The 18,100-nt window shown below is 34.9% G+C and overlaps 1 protein-coding gene across 1 annotated transcript in view; it reads right to left on the minus strand.

Moving 5' to 3' along the window:
• The window catches only part of SEMA3E (semaphorin 3E), a 115,932-nt gene that overhangs the window by 46,671 nt on the left and 51,161 nt on the right, over positions 1-18,100 (minus strand). Inside the window, exons 2-3 of the mRNA XM_009899978.2 lie at positions 4,428-4,588; positions 1,392-1,451 (exon numbers count right to left, since the gene is read on the minus strand). Coding sequence (XP_009898280.1) covers positions 1,392-1,451; positions 4,428-4,588 — 221 coding nt within the window. The remainder of the gene's footprint in view (positions 1-1,391; positions 1,452-4,427; positions 4,589-18,100) is intronic.

An 18,100-nucleotide genomic window follows, 5' to 3' on the forward strand; every position in this document is an offset into this window, starting at 1 on the left:
GTGTTTTGTTTTCATTTTTAAACAGAGGCACTAAAGTTTCACAGTACAGGCAAATGTGGGAAACATGAAGGTCTTTAAAAGATCAACTCAATTAAAAAACAAATTTGAAAACCCACTGGACTGTAAAAGTTTTTTAATTTTGGGGCATCTCATGATTCTCATGGGGATATCTTTATACTACATTGGAACAACAGTAGCTATTTCTGTATTTATATAACCCAAAGAATATTGTCAAAATATTAGAAAATAAGTTCCATCATCTAGCAAAATAAAGCTCAATGAATTTAGGTTTTGGATTCATCTAATATGACCATGACGTTTGGATAATGTTGAAACCACCACTTTCAACAAAAGCCATCTTAAATTCTCAAGGATACAAAAGCATCCAGGAAAGGCAATGAACTTTTCAGATTCCACAAAAAGGATGAGTTCTAGGCCAGGTCAGTGTAAACAGTGAAGTGTTGTGTGTTTTTATTATTGTTAGTATTTTCCTGTCTGGTTCACTGATTCCCTTCATCTGTACAGTTCTCATGCTTGTGCTTTAACAGAAATCTTCGTAGCTTCCCAATCTTCACTGGGAGTATGTCATGGTTATCATCAAGGCTGCCCATTTATTGTTTGTGGGAAAACCTTGTGTGTGCCCTTCTATGTCCTATGTTCCTGTCAATGTTCATGCAAAACAGTCATAATTTTGGATCCTTTGGTACAGTGTGAGCTCTCTCAACTGTTGGATTTATTAGGTGTTGTATTTGCTGTGTGTTTATGAGGTGCAGATAATGAGCTTGGTGTGCTTCAAAATTAAAGAGCACTCCCATCCAGAAGAACTTTCATCCTGTGGTGCCAATGATATCAGCTGCTGTACGTCTGTGAACTTTCAGGTATTTCAAGTGTTAGATCACAGGAACAGAATGGTTTCAGGGCTTGATAAAAGAGAATATTTTTATTAATATACCATGAAACCTACAGGGAAAAACAATTCAGAGGGTATTTTGTAATTACTAGTGATTTAGCTGCTTTTTTGGAAGTATTCTGGAGAATGTGAATTTTAAAGATAAACTAGAATGTGAAACTTTTGAATGGAGAAGGTACCCTATATCTATGAAAAGAAAGCAAAATAGAAACGGGAAAGGAGAATTATTAAGGTACCTTCTTTGATATCACCAGAAAAATAATTAGGAGATTGCTTAGCTAATCAAAAGTGTTTATTTCCTGTTTATGAGGTGTTTTGGAAAGCATTTAAACTAATTTAGTATGTTCACAGTAGTTACATAATTTTAAGCTGCAACATTTAGAATTACATCTGTGTTTTGATCTATTTGAAGTTTAGAAATGTCTTCCACCAGCCACTAGTGTGATTAAAATATATTTGATTTGTAATTTATGATACTTACAGCATCTCTTCCTTTAATTATACATTCTTCTGCCTGCAGAGGTGTACTAGGCCAATGGATCTGAGGGAAAAGACAAAAACAACAAATAGTTCAACTAGAATTCTGTTTATGCTAATCCCACTTTTCCACTGCTTCTCATGTGATTCATAGAAGAGAATTCTTGAATAATAGAACAGCTCATGTTACATGATCCATTCTTTTGTTTAACTAATCATGAGGTCTTTTCCAACCTGGTTGATTCTATGATTCTATGCTATACCATACTATATATGCATGTTTTATTATAAACTGTAAAGTTCAATCAGGTTCCATTACCTGAAAAGTAAAATTTTCCAGGTCTACTTTTAAATATCTACAAAAGTTCATAAAAAAGTAAGAGATGTGTATTCTGTCTTGCTGAGGGAAAATCAGTCAGCTTAATATGAGAACAGAATTGACTACAACAGAAGTCAAAGGAAGGTAATGCATGGAATAATTGATATAAATTCAGTTGAAATATCTCTGCTAAATTGTCCATAACTTTCAACATAGAATATTAATTTCAAGCTACTGCTTTCCTGCTATAAGGCCACTTAGGAAAGAAAATGGTTTGCAGTGAAGTTAATGAGGGTCAGCAATTAACCTCTTGGGAATAGGATTAGATCATTGCAGTCAATTGCTAGAAGTGATGCCAAATTATACAAGTGAGGTATTTTTATACCTGCTGTATAAAATTGTGTTTCATTCCAGATGCATGATTTGTTTGGATGAAAACAACGTTAATGACCGAGCAGACTGGAATGATTGCTTCACTTAGAACTTTTAAAAGTAAAAACAACAACAAGTTCTCTTCAGTGATGTCAAGCTTGGCTGAAACCAAGGAAGTATCAAAAATGTGGATGTCATCATTAAGATATTTTGTCAATAGTCCAATCACCAATTATTTTTCAATTTGGAAAAGGGTTTATAAAAATAAATTATTCTGCTATATTTTTTTATACCTTTTCTTTTTGTTCTTTGTTTGTTTGTAGTTGAATTAACTTAATTTTCATGAAGTAATTCTAGCCCAAGAAAATCTGGTGATAAATTGTAAGAAAAATAATTTCATGGAAATTTGGGACAAATTATAAATCCTAGAGGCCTGATGATTTAAAGCAAAAGGTTAGCTATATGTTACTCTTACCAGCTTCAGCACCCTGTCAGTGTTCAGGTCTCAGGGCCTGAATCAGACCACCTATGGTTCAGGCACTGTCTAAGTCCTGCAAGGAACCTAAGATTAATCAGGACACTTGTTTTCACTCAGATGGGTTTACAGTAATCTATGCATGTGCTTAATTATATTTGTGTAATTATTGCTGTTTCACTTCACCAGTGTAATATAGGGTATGTTTGCACCACATGAAAATCAAGATATTAATCAGCTGTAATGGCAGCCTTTAACCTGCTACATAGTACATTTCCTGATGTTCATGCTTTAGAGTTATGACAACTACCAGAATTAACTTTGAATTGATCCTTTGCCAGGATTACAATCTGCTGGCAAGATGTCAAGTAGTATTGTTGGGAAATTTTCCTATGCATCTAGACAGGAATAACATTACATTAATATACATTTCACTGGGCTGCATTCTTGACATAATTATTGTCCTGGACATGATTTTCCAAAACTTTCCACCCCTGCAGGCTACTGTGAAATAAATTTTTTAATTGCTGGTTTAGTGGTTTTCTCTCATCTTCTGAGCAAGGCTGCCCAGAGAGGTTTTGGAGTCTCCTTCTATTGAGACATTCAAAACCCACCTTGATGCATACCTGTGTGACCAGCCCTAGGTGCTCTGGGAGGGTGGCTGGACTGGACTGGATGATCTTCTGAGATCCCTTCCAACCTCTAATGTTCTGTGATTCTGTATGATCTTGTAGCATAATATGCTCATTGACACCTGAATGATGTATTTTTATCACTGCATTTAAAAGGCAGAAAACCCCCTACTTTTAAATACACTCCTTGTGGGAAAAAAATGAATTGTAAGGCAGTACAGAGAACACCTGTGGGTAAATTCAAATACTAGTGTCTCCAAACAGCTTCCCTGTTCAGTCATTAGCCTCAAAAAATAGGATGGCACGTCTAATGAAAACTAATTTCAAGAAATTCGTTGAGTTTTCTATCACTTCAGGCCAAACTAGACTAATGTGTGAACTCGTCTGAACCCTTGTATGTTACAGGGAATTTAAGCAATTCAAATATTGCATCCCTTCTTTAAGTCAGCAAATAGAACTTAATTAGTCTTTAACTTCTGTTTGGCTGAAGCACAAATTCTGCAGCAAGAGTAAGCGTAAGAGTATGTCCAAATGGGACAGTGGTGATTGGACAGAGACATAAAGTGCGCTATTCTGTCATCATTCCTCATACAGATATACTGCAAAGTGGGGAAGAAAAGAAAGGGGTAAAAGCTTATTTTACGGGGGGTGGGAGGGGGGAACCCACAAAACCAAAACCCAAAAAACCCACAACCCAGATTTCTAGACGTTTTCTTACACCTGATCTCTGATATCTTTTATCAAGTGGAAAAGGAGTTAACCCATATCTCACTGTGAAGGAACAAAGCTCACTATGCAATATTGCTCGTTGAGGAGTTAAAAAATTAGTATCTTTCTTTTTTTGTTGTTTTAATTTTTTTTTGTTTTAGTTTTTGCTTGTAAATACAGCTTCATTTGCTTCTGAGTTGGCCTGGGTAAAAGTTAAATGATTTCTTGATAGTATAATGGACATACAGAAGTCAGGTGCACACCATGTGAGGTGTTCTAAACATATGCAAACGCAATAAAAAAAGTTAAGAAATAGGTGCATGACCCCCAGATGTCTTACTGTATTTTTCTTAAATATAGTCCATTTTTCTCCAATTTAGCGTATTTTTCTTAAATATAAACATAAAAAAATAAAGTTCATGCACAAAACATCTACAAGTACTCCATTATCTCATTTGCAGTCATGCAAACTCTGATATTCTGTGCTACGCATTATGACATGAGGTGATTAATATCTATAGCTTTTTACTCCACCTCTCTGTAGTTCTCGCTGACTCGATCCAAACTGAGTGAATACAAAAGGTCTCTTCCTCCCACAAACAGTCGCTCTTGATACTCATCCAGCAGCATTACATGAAGTCCAAGGTATCCAAATGGGCTGTGAAAGACTGACGTCCTGTTTAAATCCCAGAGCTCTGAAATACAAGCAAAGTGTGCGTGATAAATACCAAACAGCTTAGCCTTTATGGTTTCATTTTAATACCCTCCTAGGGAACTAAACAAGAAGTTGTGGGACATTAAAATGCTAATCATATAATCTTTGAGTAAGAAAGAGACAAAACACCTGGGAACAATTTTCAAAAGGAGCCAGCTATCCAGGAGGTTTACATCATAATCTTTGTGCTTCAAAATATCATGAGTGGGGAAGGGTGAAATTAACTTTTCTCCTCAAAACTTTATGAAAAGGACAAAACACTGCTTAGGACATTAACTGCAACTGGCAGGGGGTGGGGCAGGGCAATAATTGTAGTGATGGAAGTTGAAAAAAACAATTACTGAATATTTTCTTCCTAAAGACAGGGAGCCTTCAGGCATGACAAACTGCAGGTTTTTACTGTATAAACAGTGTTGTTCTGGCATCATTTTTTTGAGGGGATGAGAAGCCCAGCACTCAGTTCACTTCCTTCACTCAGTTCACTGAAAATGTTACCATTAGATTCAGCGAGAACAGTATGAAATCTGGGAAATGCATATTCATAATTTTCCAAGCAAACAATGATTTTGTCAAAAGATGTACTGACCTGATCAGGGATTCAGGGACTTAGCTGCTTATGATCCAGGCTAAAGTCACTTCCACAGAGAAAGGGAAATTAATTCCAGATAATGTTGCAGAAACTTGGAATCAGGCCTCAAGAGGGAAGAAAGAGGAAAGCACAGGGGTTTTTCTGGACTCTCAAGCAGATGGTGCAGAACACAGCCCAGGCCAGAGAGGCTGAAAACCATTTATTCTGTTAGGAAGCCTCAAAAGAAGTCATCACAGAGAATAACCTAGGACTGTCTCCACAACAGCAGAGCTGGGACTGGAGAAAAGGAACTGTATATATCTCTATCTATATTGGGAAATATTGCTGAATTTTGAAGAGATCACTCTTGGTAAAAGCAATTAAATTAGCCCATCCTCACAGCTATCCCTAAGCATAACATTTTGCTTGACCGCCTTCCAGCAGCCAATGCTGAGAGAACTGAGATTGTCCTGGAGCTAGTGAAGACAATTAAGGGGCCTTCATCCAGTTTGGAGTGGAGGTTCCCGCATATGTGCTGCATCAGCAGTTATGCCCATTCATCCATGATGTACCTTGTCAGCCACACAGAAGCCACAGCTGGTCTTCTGTAGGGGACTGGTTTTACACAACAAAGTCAGTCCTCACACAGGTCTACCACATCTAGCAGGCTTACAAAATCAGGTGAAATTGCCATTTTATTTGAGAACCTGGCCAGAGAAAATTTATTTTAGTAGCTAAAGCAGTCATCTGACAAATAGCAGACATGAGTTCAATTTCCTTTTCTAAATGGATTGAAACTCAGATCTTTCGCTTTCTGTAAAGAAATCTAATCACAACCTATTAACTACTAGATTGGTTGGGAAGGCTGGATGCTCTTTCCATTTCCTGTTGAAGCTTTAGGAAGAGTGAACAAGCAGCAGTATGACTCTAATTTAGCAGTTAAATTCCTTTTCTGGGGAAAAAAAAGTAGTATTCAAAATAATCTATACATTTTATAATAAATAGTTCAGGGGATAAAGTGTTCCAACACATGGACTAGAAACCCTCAGTTCCTCTCTCACATACAAATGGCTAAAGATTTCAGCTGAGTAAAATCTTTCCTTTTATTGAGTTTCTATAGGCTTCTGTTACAAACCACCTTTCCTTTATAAAGACCTTGTTTAAAGAGTTAAAAAGCAGGAGAAAAAGAGGATGAGCTGTTTGGGGAAAATGTGTTGTCAGTGCTGTCAGTGTTGTCAGTCAGAAAAAAAAAATAAAATAAATAAAAGACCTTTCCTAGTCCTATCTTTTTGTAAAACTGGAGCCTCAGTGTACTGATCCTCAAATCTGAGAAAATGTTACTTAGCTTTTCTACTGTAATTTTTTGCCATTTTAATCTGAAAGCTTGACACAATAACTAAACCCACCCCATAACAGGGCAGACAATATTTTACACAACAATAAAAGTCTGCTTCAACAAGTTCTTCACATAAAGAGTGACTGGCCGTTGGAATGGGCTGCCCAGGGAGGTGGTGGAGTCACCATCACTGGACGTGTTTAAGAGGAGACTGGATGGGGCGTTTGGTGCCATGGTTACTGTTGGATGACAGGTTGGATGTGGTGATCTCAGAGGTCTTTTCCAACCTGGTCTATTCTATTCTATTCTATTCTATTCTATTCTATTCTAATCTAATTTTCATATTCCTGTATGGCACTTCACTTACCTGTGAAAGTCTTAAAGCAAGTCTGGCTTGCTAGATCACTTTTCCTAAGAGACCAAAACTTACTTCTTGCTGTTTTAAATAACAAGAACAAACCTCAAGATTTGGGCTTTTGTGTGTGTGTGCCAGAGTCCACTGGCAATTATTCAGACTAGTCCACACTTCTTCTTATGGCACGTCTGTTTTAGTGAACACATTTATATCATATCCTCTTTAACAAGAAGAATTCTGTTAAGTGTTTGTCAAGTAATGTTAATTATATTCATAAGAACTGATTTCTTGAATATTTTAATGACCAGTATGTCCTTCTTTATAAGACTTTATAAGACAGTCATTTCTACTACCAAAAAAAAAAAAAAATAAAAAAAAATTGCCACCCTTCTATTATGCTATTTCAATATTGTAAAAAAGTAAATTCTTTATAAATAAATACATACTTCGAACATTGCATGCAAAAACATTATTGCTGCCCCGCACTAGCCAGAATACTCTACAGAGTACAGTATATACTGAAATTTCATTATAGCATGTTCTTGGAAATTAAGCACATAGTGAATCTTGAACAGGCAAATATCACTGTAGATTATTTTTTCCCTCATACAATGACAAAGCTGCTGTTGCTCTTCTCTGTTTTTCATAGCATTATGTCACCACAACTGCACAAACTGATGTAATCCAACTTTTTTCTATATTGCTGACATCTCATAACCAAAGTCTGCTTACATGTGACAAGAAAGAGACAGGAACACAAAGGAGTATAATTAAAAGCATACATAGAGGAGAGCATCAGGTATCTGTGACACAGTTTATGAAGTACAGATTAATAGCAAGATCAGGCAACACAAGTATCTTTAAGTTTTAATTCACCGGTACTGTATGGCATAACATTATTCAAGTATACCATAAAGAGTCCTCCATGACAAGGAGAAAAATATAATCTTACAAGTAGTTGGATCTTTCTAACAAGGTTAAGACCTCTAACTGGCAATATTTCTCATAAAAATGGTAACAAGAGGCAGAAGTTTTCTTCCCTGAGGGGAAAAAAAAAAAAAAAAAAAAGAGACACACAAACTCACCTGGAAAACCTATGTTGCTGAATATGAGCTAATGCATTAATGATTTTTACTTTCCTGTGTCGTCTATCTTGCTGCAAAAATAATTACAGGGTCATGATAATGATTGCCAAGTAGTGGAAGGGTACCTTAAAGCAGGTGAACCAGTGAGCAATCGAACCAGTTGAGCAACAGAAAAGGAGATATTATAAGCTGGCAAGAGATGGCTGAACTCAATGCTGCCACATGAGGCTTCCTTGCAAAATCCAAGCCAAGAACTTGAAAAGCAGAATTAATTGCAAATAGCAAACTAACTAGAAAATCTTGGTAGTAGTAATACTGGAAGTTACCACTATACTTTTAAAAAAGAGTTTTTAAGTTATTTTAGTATCCTTTTTTTTTTTGAGGAACAGGAATCAGTAGGAGATAAACATAAAAGGCTGTGAGGAAGACTGAAGTATGAACTTTCACCGCTTGAGGTTTTCTTCTGCATGGCAGGCAGACAAATGCCTTAGAAACTTGGCAAAGTAGGAGGCAGAAAGCAAAGTCTAGCAATGACAAGCAAAAATCCTTTAGTCCATAACTATTCTCACATGATTCAACTTCTGCTCCCTAACAGCAGGTGAGTTTGGCTACCTAGCTTTATTTTGAGGATATAATTGGCTTAATGAAGGGAGCTGGTGCATCAAAGTCCATGAATAGTTTTGGTGGTCAGTGCTCTTCCTCCTAATGCATGGATCTCAAGATGAAGTTTAAATTATAGTGAAAACTTCAAAGAAAGAACTTCTCTGTGAGTTTGTTTAAATTACAGAGGAAATTTTCTGAAATGAAAAGGTATCATTTGGGGAGATGAGAATATTTTCAATCTGTAAGCAACATGACACTCCTCTGTTTTTTTGTTTGCTTATTTGTTTGTTTGATTTCTTTAAGTTTTGGAGTTTTTTTGGGGGGTGTTTGCTTGTTGTTTTTTTTTTCCCCCCTAAAAGTACTGAAAAAAACCTATGACTGGAACATGTAGGAAATCATAGGGTATATGCTTGCATCTTCTGTTTATGGCAGAAGAATCTCAGCAAAACATAAAAATCCTTTACCCAGCTAACCATGTTAGCTCATGTTCCAGTCCTTGATATTTCCACTTCACATTATCATATATCACATATATATTCTGACATACATACATACATGCATACATATATATATATTGTTACATCTAGCTGATATTTAGTTTTCCTTGCTGGCAAAATAACATACTCAGTCCCACTGTAATTGATCTAGTTTTAAATAAAGAATAAAAATGCAACCATTACAAATCTAATAGGGCTTGTAGAATTAATTCTACATACTAATAAAAATCCAAAATGCATTCTTACACTTAATTCAGTGTTTGTTGTTCTTGATGGGGCCTTCATAGTGTACAACAAACTCGGAATAATAACATCTTATCTTCATACAAGCTGAGTTTAGTGCAATGTTAAGATTTTTCTTAGGAGTCAGGAGGAGTCAGTCAAAATTATCTGATGCTCAACTTCATATTACTAATTCTTAAAAGTAAAAATATTCAGTGTAGTGTAATAAAGTCTAGAGTTTTTTTTTATATTTGATCAAATGTACCTAGTAATGATGTCAAATTATCAAATGGTCCTAGAAGAAACCCTCTTTGTAAATCATTTGAAAAGATTTACCTGCTTAACAGTAATATATGTTGAAGTGCTGTTTGTATTCTGACAGTAACAGATGTGACCCTACCAGTTTCTAGATCTTATTGTTGATTTTTATTACAGTAGTAGTAAGCTACTAGGGGTTCTGACATGCCTAATTCAGAGCTCATCTGCCATTTTTCCTACCTAATTTCAGTGAGGTAATCACATCAGTATGGAAGAAACAGATGTGGAACAGTATATGAATAATAGCTTTCCAGCTTTCCATCAGAATTTTATCTGAACCTGGGAAACAACAGCGAGAATCAGCTCAGAGTGAGAGGAAATATTCATAAATCCAATGTTGAAATTTTATTTAAAGGATTTTTTTCCCACACATTCAAACCATTATTTTACTGATAATATTTCTTTATTTTGAGACAAATACTGATAATTCAGTCAACATTTATTTTCAAATACTTAAAATTAATTTTACTATATTAATTACATATCTATGTCCAGTTAGCTGGCTATTGCTTGCCAAGCAATGTATCATTCACTTTTTTATTTTTTTTAAATTGATTTTGTTGTCAGATTCAAACAAATTTGCTGTGGCTAAGCTGACATACTCCTAATATCAGGGACTCTATTATCAAAAACATTTATTTAGCTTTCCAGTGTGATTTTTCTTGGAAAAGGTATATACATGCCCAAAAAGTTCCCTGACAACACCATTCAAAAATGTGGCTGTGATAGAAAATATTAAACTGTGTTCAATTGTTAATGAAAAATTACTTACTATCATTGCTATTACAAGTCCCCAGGTCTCAGTCCAGGGTAGGAGAGATGCTTATTTGTATATGCAGTGTTATACCAATATAATGTTGCCACCTACAATTCTCTAGTGACTTCATGACCCATATCAGTTTAGTAAAGCATTTTAAGTAGGTGATAAGTTATAATGTTCCAGATAGTAAATTTTTTTATTGTTTGATTTTTTTTCCTAAATGTAGAATGTATGTTAGAAAGTTTCAGAGATGAGTTTATCTAAAAAATAAATACTGCAGCAAAAATATAAATTGGAAATTTTTTATATAAAATTATTCCATCTCAGGATGACACAAACATCCATGAAATAGTCTTTGAGCACACTACTTCACCCATGTAATGGTTTTAGCTCAAGGGCTAACTTGCCTGCTCCCTCAACACAAAAGTGAGGGGAAGAGTAGCACACAAAACTCAGGCTTGAGATAGAGATAAGAGTTTAATATAACATGAGATATCGTAAGCACAATGCATAATTACCTTAGCTAATAATAAAATTAATCTAATAATACAATTAATCTAATAATACAATGCAGTGAAATACACAAGGGGGAAAACCAGCATAAAACAGTAAACGAAAACCAGTACCTACCTGACTCTGACTTGCTTCACCACTATTGCCTGCAGAGAAAACAACACAACACCCAAGAACCCAGAATCAAGAAGCAGCAACTGGAATAGGAAGCCTTCCATGTTGCAATCTGAACTTTAAGGCCCACAATACTTTGCTCCAGTTGGCACTTTAATTTTTGAAGCTGGCATGACTGCATGAATAACACCAGCAAGTTCAACTCAGTCCATGAAAATCCATTGTAATTCTAAGGAAGTAAATATACAAAGAAATGTCCCCTTTACATTGTGCTCACAGAAGATGTTTTACATTATATTTAATATCTTAATAGTGTTAACAAGAGAAAGAATCAATTTATAAAACTCTTGAGTTTTAGAAGACACATATGGTTCAAATAATCACAACCCTTTTCTGATGAAACACAGAAAGTGCAGTCTCTTGGATTTGATTTATTAAGGTGTACCACTTAGTACATGCTTATTACCACACTGGTCTGGGAAGGGTAGAATTCTTCCTATGGAGAGATCTAGTGTTTTGACAGAAAGAGAATCTGGTGCTTTCATTTAAAATGAAGATGCCAAAGAGTCAGGGTTTTATGCTATCCAAAATGACTGTTAAATTGAATTTCCTTTGAAAAAGATGGATTAAAATGAGGTATCCCATGCGATTTTCAGAGGCATATGCTCTTGGGCAGGATGGCATGTGATTGACAGTATACGTAAGGCTATCTAGAATCATCAGCATATATAAAAACAGAATGGAGGAGAAAGGAGGCATTGTAAAGAAAAGCAAAAGGCAGAAGGAAAACTGAGATAGTAGTAACTATAGAGATGAAATGAAATTTTTTTTCTCTGCCAAATCAATTTCTCACAGCAGACGCAGAGTCTGAGATAATATTCCATAGGTGAGTTTAGAAGAGTTTGCTACACATCACACATTGAAATAAATTTAAGTTTTACTGAACACAGTAACTCTAAACAGGAGTGAATGGATTTAGAAATTAGTACTTTGATACACCAAAGACTGTTCTCTTTAATTAACAAAAATAGCTTCTCTGGACAGGTTTAATTCATGGAAAGGAGACAAGCATTCAGCTACTAAAAATCAGTTTCTTTAGAACACCTACTTAATGTGAGTTGTCTAGTTCTGATGTATCCATGATTTGACCCTGCTTTTCCTGAGATGTCCTAAATACTTTTAAATATTAATAAAAATTGAATGCATTGAAGGTCTGCTTGTTTGTCTTAATTATATTGTTGTTGTTTTTTATTATGAGACAGAATTTTCTGAAATAATTGAAACTTTCATATTCTAAGTGGGATGTTATATATTCAGCTTCTGTTTTATTCACAGTCAAGTGTCTAGTTTAAAATACTTATCCAACATTTTTTTTATAATCAGAACAAGAGAAAAAGGCACTCCCAAATGGCTTCTCAAAATCCCTTTATAAAAGAATCTATACATACATAATCCAAAAGTAATCATTTCTGTACCCCAAGGAAGACTATTCAGTCTTAGATACATAGTCAAATGTAGATGAATTTCACTCCAACAGGAATTCTATACACAATCTAAGGTTGTACCTTGTCAATGTTTGCAATTTTAAGCACTGTAGTGAAGTGCAACACACAGAAACAAATGTCTTCAAGAATATGTCTCTACTCATTCTCCTTCAGTATGCTTAATTATCTGTAAAGTTCTGTTTATGTTAAATGCATTGTAGAAAGACACAGAACAGCTTTATTTGAATAACATGAGACATATTTGAAACCTTTCAGAACCAATAACACTGCAAATATTAGCAGTCAAAATCAGAGCCATGTTTCTGCCATTTCACTTTGAGCTCATAGAACTGAACAGAATGGATCTTAAGTAGTGTAACTGGAGTACATAAGTCAATATTAGGCAGCTATTAATGGTCATGTAACTATTAAGAATTGTATGGTAAACCATTATGTATTATCATTAAACCTCCACAAATATGTGCACCCATCCTATCTCTCTCCATTAGTTTCTCCATTAGTACTTTCTTCACTGCACCTTAAAAATTTACTTTCATCTTGGATGCTTTTTTTAACATTGGTGCTTAACTACAGATGTTTGAGGTTAACCTCAAACAAATTTGATTTCTCACAAGGGCTACTAGTATTTGGAATTAGCTACTATGGAAATTATGGGTTGATACAGCAGATTTATTATTGTGTAGCAGCCCATAGTGATCTAGGGATTAGATAACAGAATCATAGAGGTTTGAGTTGGAAAGAAATCACCTACTCCAATCCTCTCACCATGGGAAGGGATATCTTTCACTAGACCAGGCTGCTCAAAGACCTGTCCAACCTGACCCTGAGCATTTTCAGGGATGAAGCATACACAGCCTCTCTGGGCAACCTGTTCCAATGCCTCACTACCACAATGAAGAACATCTTACATCTAATTTAACTTCACTCCCTTTCAGATTAAACTAATTACCCCTTGTTATATCACTACAGGTCCTGGTAAAAAGTCTTCATCTGTCTTATAAGCCCCCTCTTACATACTGAAAATTTGCTACAAGATCTCTCTAAACCCTTCTGTTCTCTAGGCAGGAATGCCATCAAATCTCACATCCTGTCTTCACAGGAGATGTATTACAGCTTATTTTCATGGCTTTCCTCTCCCACTGCAACAGGTCCATGCCTTTCTTGTGCTGGGAACCACAGAGCTGGTTGCAGTACTCTAGATAGGGTCTTGCCAAAGAAAATGCACATGCCTTATATTGTTGGCCATGCACAAGGACAGGATATGGACAGCTGTCTTAGCTGCAAGTACAGAGCTGCAAGCCTGTCAAGGACCCTCTGGGTGACATCCCTTCCCTCATCTGCTATCAACTGCACCAGTCAGTTTGGTGTCATCCATAGAGTTGCTGAGGGTGCACTCAATCCCACCATGTTGTTGATGAAGATACTGAATAATTTTGGTCCCAGCAACAGACCCTTGAGGGACACCATTTGCTGCTAGATTGTGTACTGCTCAGCACTGCAAAAACACACAGCCCTGGATAACCCTTTTTCCTGGGAATTGAAAAATCTAACTGCAAGGCACAGATGAAAAAGAAAGCAAAAGAAGAATAACAAAAAAAATCATAATGCTTTTCAAGATTTGGATTTAGCTCTACATATTTTGCAACCATCATTCACAAAGACTGTGTGTAACTGTTGGACACTTTACACTTTAAATGCAATTACAATGGCTGACTCACAAGTCTGCTATCCTGTGATGAGAATTTGCTCTCTGAAAAAAATAAAATAAAATAAAGGAACAAAACACAAATGAGGTATTAGAAATGAGAGGGAGCATTTTTCTGGCACTGAAAGAATTTCAGAAGATTTTTTAAAATGTTCCATTCCAACTTGGAATGAAATCTTCAAATACAGAGCATTTACAAACATTGAAGAAGCTTGTTATTTTCACATTTGATAATTTTGCATATTTTATTTTGATTAAAGCAGCGTCATCCTTTTATTCAAGTCAACTAATATTTTTAAATGAGAAATTATTTGAATGAAATAGAAGTCTTAAAGATACAAATTTGATTTTTTTTGGTCAAAAAATTATCAATGAAAACGTTCAGTTTTCATTATTTCATGTTTCATGGAGGAACCAAGGAAAATAAAAACAAAATCAGGATCCATGCAGCCAGCAAAGAAATTCTGAACACTTTTAAGGCAACTACTGTTACTTTTTCTCTAAAAAAAAAGTTAGCCTTTAAAAATCTTTAAGTACCTTAAAATCAAAATATCTTTTGAAAAAGAGAATTTCATTAGTTTCATGGCTGTGGGTTTTTCCTAGCAGTATGTAGAGATGGAAAGATGTAGAAGAAAAAAAGACATGTTCAGAAAAAAAAAAAGGACAACATTCAGAAACCTTTTGCAGGATTGAAAGACAATTTCTACTTAGTGTATTAAGAGCTAAGAAGATTACTTCCATTACTATTTTTAATATAAATATGAAAATGTTGATGTTGTTATGTTACAACCATATATCCCACATATTATATTACTGAATCTGACATCAATATCTTTGTTTAGAATACAATAAAACCAGAAATTTATATTCTGCACATTATTTATGAGCAGGGGACTATTTGAGGACAAGTTAATTTTGTAATAAATGCTGAATATTCCACCAGTATTTATCCACCAAGATATAATTCTCCATTGCCGATACTGTGGAAACCATGTGAAAAAGAACATAATGAACTGTTTGAAATAGCTTGTCACAGAATAATATATTTATCAAACTGTCACAAGTAAGTACACTTAGGAATGAATAGGTCCTAAGCATATATTATTTAGCTGAAAGCTATTTAATTGTTTATATTATATTTCATTAATACTTTAAAGGAAAATGTTACACTTAAGTAGCTCTGCCACTTACTATATAAGCGTAACTGAAGTTCAAGGGAACTTTCTCTCATTAAGAATTAAAGAACAGGGAATATTTTATTCTGTTTTGACTCTTATATCATATGAAATATTGCCTGGTATGAAGGCAGTGAGAAGCTTTCTGTATAAAGAAAAATTAAAAGTAAGAAAATAATTAGAAAATACTTATTTGTGTAGCTATAACTGTAATGTATCTATTTTATTTTTGCCAGCTTTATTCACTTAACTATCATCTAAATAGTTTCTGATTTCAGTGGTTTCTCTTGCAGAAGGATATATTTCCTAATATAAGTTACATAAACAACTTGTATGTACCAGGGGATGGCTGTCACTAAGACATCAAAAGGGACATGATATGTGTTAGTAATCCGAGAACATAAATTAAAGTGGTCTTCATTGCATCTACTGTAACGTCATACAACTATTCAAGTTGAGTATAAGCATAAAACATTCTAGTCCTAATTTTTCACTGTTTGAGAAATAGACAAACAAAATTATTAAAACATGGCACAATTATATATACCTGCTCTGGTTGATAACCATGTACTAGTTGGAAAGGGATTAGCCATCTTCCTGGTTATTACCCCATCTTCATTTTCTGTAATACAATTTATGTTAAAGTACAAGGTTTTCTACGTGCATTGGATACTGATACCAGATCATTACTTGGGTGTGTCAACTTTCCAAGTAAAGTATTTCCACGTAACGGTAAGATAAAAGAATCTTTACATCCATTTCCTTGGGATTAGAGGCACTGACTGAAATATTCTATGTTGGACAGAATGTCTGCATTCAGGCATGTATGTATTTTTGTATGCATAAGTAAATGCCATTTAAAAGCAAGGCTGCTTGCCATAACAAACTATGCTTACAAAAGCAGTATAAACAAATTAATAATAAGTGTATCAATATAACTATAATGAATATCTGTATTTTCAACAGATGTTACATCACATGTAAATAGCAAATGGGAACTGCAAATTATTTATTTCTTTTTTGTCCCCTTGAAATTAGTCTCAAGGGAACTATTACAGGAAATAAAGATCACTTCTAAAAAATGTCACAGAACTAATTTATACCGTTACTTTTTCTGTGCAAGTCTAACCTGGTTCTGCTATTAATACAATTTAGCAATAACTATTTTCTCTGTGGTTATCAATGGATAGCAATGGAAAACAATTACATCTTTTTATCCCTATAGAATTTAGCTTTTATTTTTTTGCCTTTTTTTTTTTTTCCATGCTCTCTTTAGAAAAGTTTTAAAAGTCATAAGACAGATCCTTCAGAAAGATATTTTCACTGTGTATCTTTTGGTGTGTTACTATGATAAGGACTTCATGTTCTGTTAGAGTAAGGCAGCAAGCAATACAGGTGCTGTCTGTGCTGAAATACACAGCCCATAGTGTTTGACATTGTCAAGGCAGCAGGAGCTTCCACTAAATCCAGCTGCTCTTCTTCTTGGATTTATACTAAAAAACATAAGCATGAGGCCTTCAACACAGATTATGCATATTGAAATACCATCCTCTGCTTTGAGTTGTATTAAAGACAGCTAAGGAATACCTTCATGCTAAATATTTACTGTACCTCCCTTTTCCAGTCTTATGTCAGAGAGCTTTAAACAGAAGCAAAAAAAAAATAGAGCAAGTAGCCAGATTATTACTGTAAACATTCAGAGGTTTCATTACACAAGAGTTCTAGGAAATTTGGATTCATTTATCCTTAATTGTCTTCATTTGTCTTCCAATGCCACCCAGTCTGGGCTTTTAGTCACAAAACACAGAACAGTTATAAATGCTAAGTTTCACATCAGGTACTGACTCCTCTCTCTCTCTTTTTTTTTTTTTTTTTTTCTTTGAAATCCAATGAGTCTTTTTGAGATAAAATAGGAATAGAAATATATACAGTTAGACCATAGTGTAGCAAATCCTGAAATGCATGGATTTGACATAGGTAGGGACTCAGTTACAAATATGCCATTCAGGTTTAATGTCTCAAGATGAAACACCATATCAGCCAAAGGGGATGGCATGAATATTGTATAAAAGATAGTACTATAAATCACATGAAGTTTTGCACTGATGAAGCAGATTCTCAGGATCAGTCATATAAGGGTGAAGGCAATTTCAGTTAGCCTATTTCCACTGTCATAAATGAAGCTTCGCTTATAACTGTGTTGAATCTGGTCCTTAAAGCACTACATTTCTGTTTCTGATTTTTTCATACAGTCTGATGATTATAGAAAGAATTTTCTAGAACCAGATATGATGTCTACTATTAAAATCTAAAACAATTTTGATTTACAACACAATTTTAAGATCATTTTCTTAAAGTGTACACAAATTTACCAGCAGTTTGAAGCCCTTTGTTCTATGACTGCAGTCACTGCTAATAACATTGAACCAACAATGCAATTTTCAGTTCAGATGGTATGAATTCATGTGTTTTGACTAAAGATTGCAGATTTGGTCTCCACAGTGTTTCGCCTCTCCTTACACATTAATCATGTGTAATAAATGGCAGAAGCCTTCAAAACATATTAACACAGGTGGAAATGCGGTGCTCACTTGTAGTCTGTTGAATAAGCATGCCTCAGGCTGTTTGTATAGGTCCAGTAGCAGGGTTAGAACTTAAGAGTGGTAAGGTTACCTAAACCGTCACACAACTAAAGAAAGTGAAGCTGTCCAAGAAAATCAGGGTTGATTTCTACAT

Source organism: Dryobates pubescens, chromosome Z (assembly GCF_014839835.1).
Source record: "Dryobates pubescens isolate bDryPub1 chromosome Z, bDryPub1.pri, whole genome shotgun sequence".
NCBI lineage: Eukaryota > Metazoa > Chordata > Aves > Piciformes > Picidae > Dryobates > Dryobates pubescens.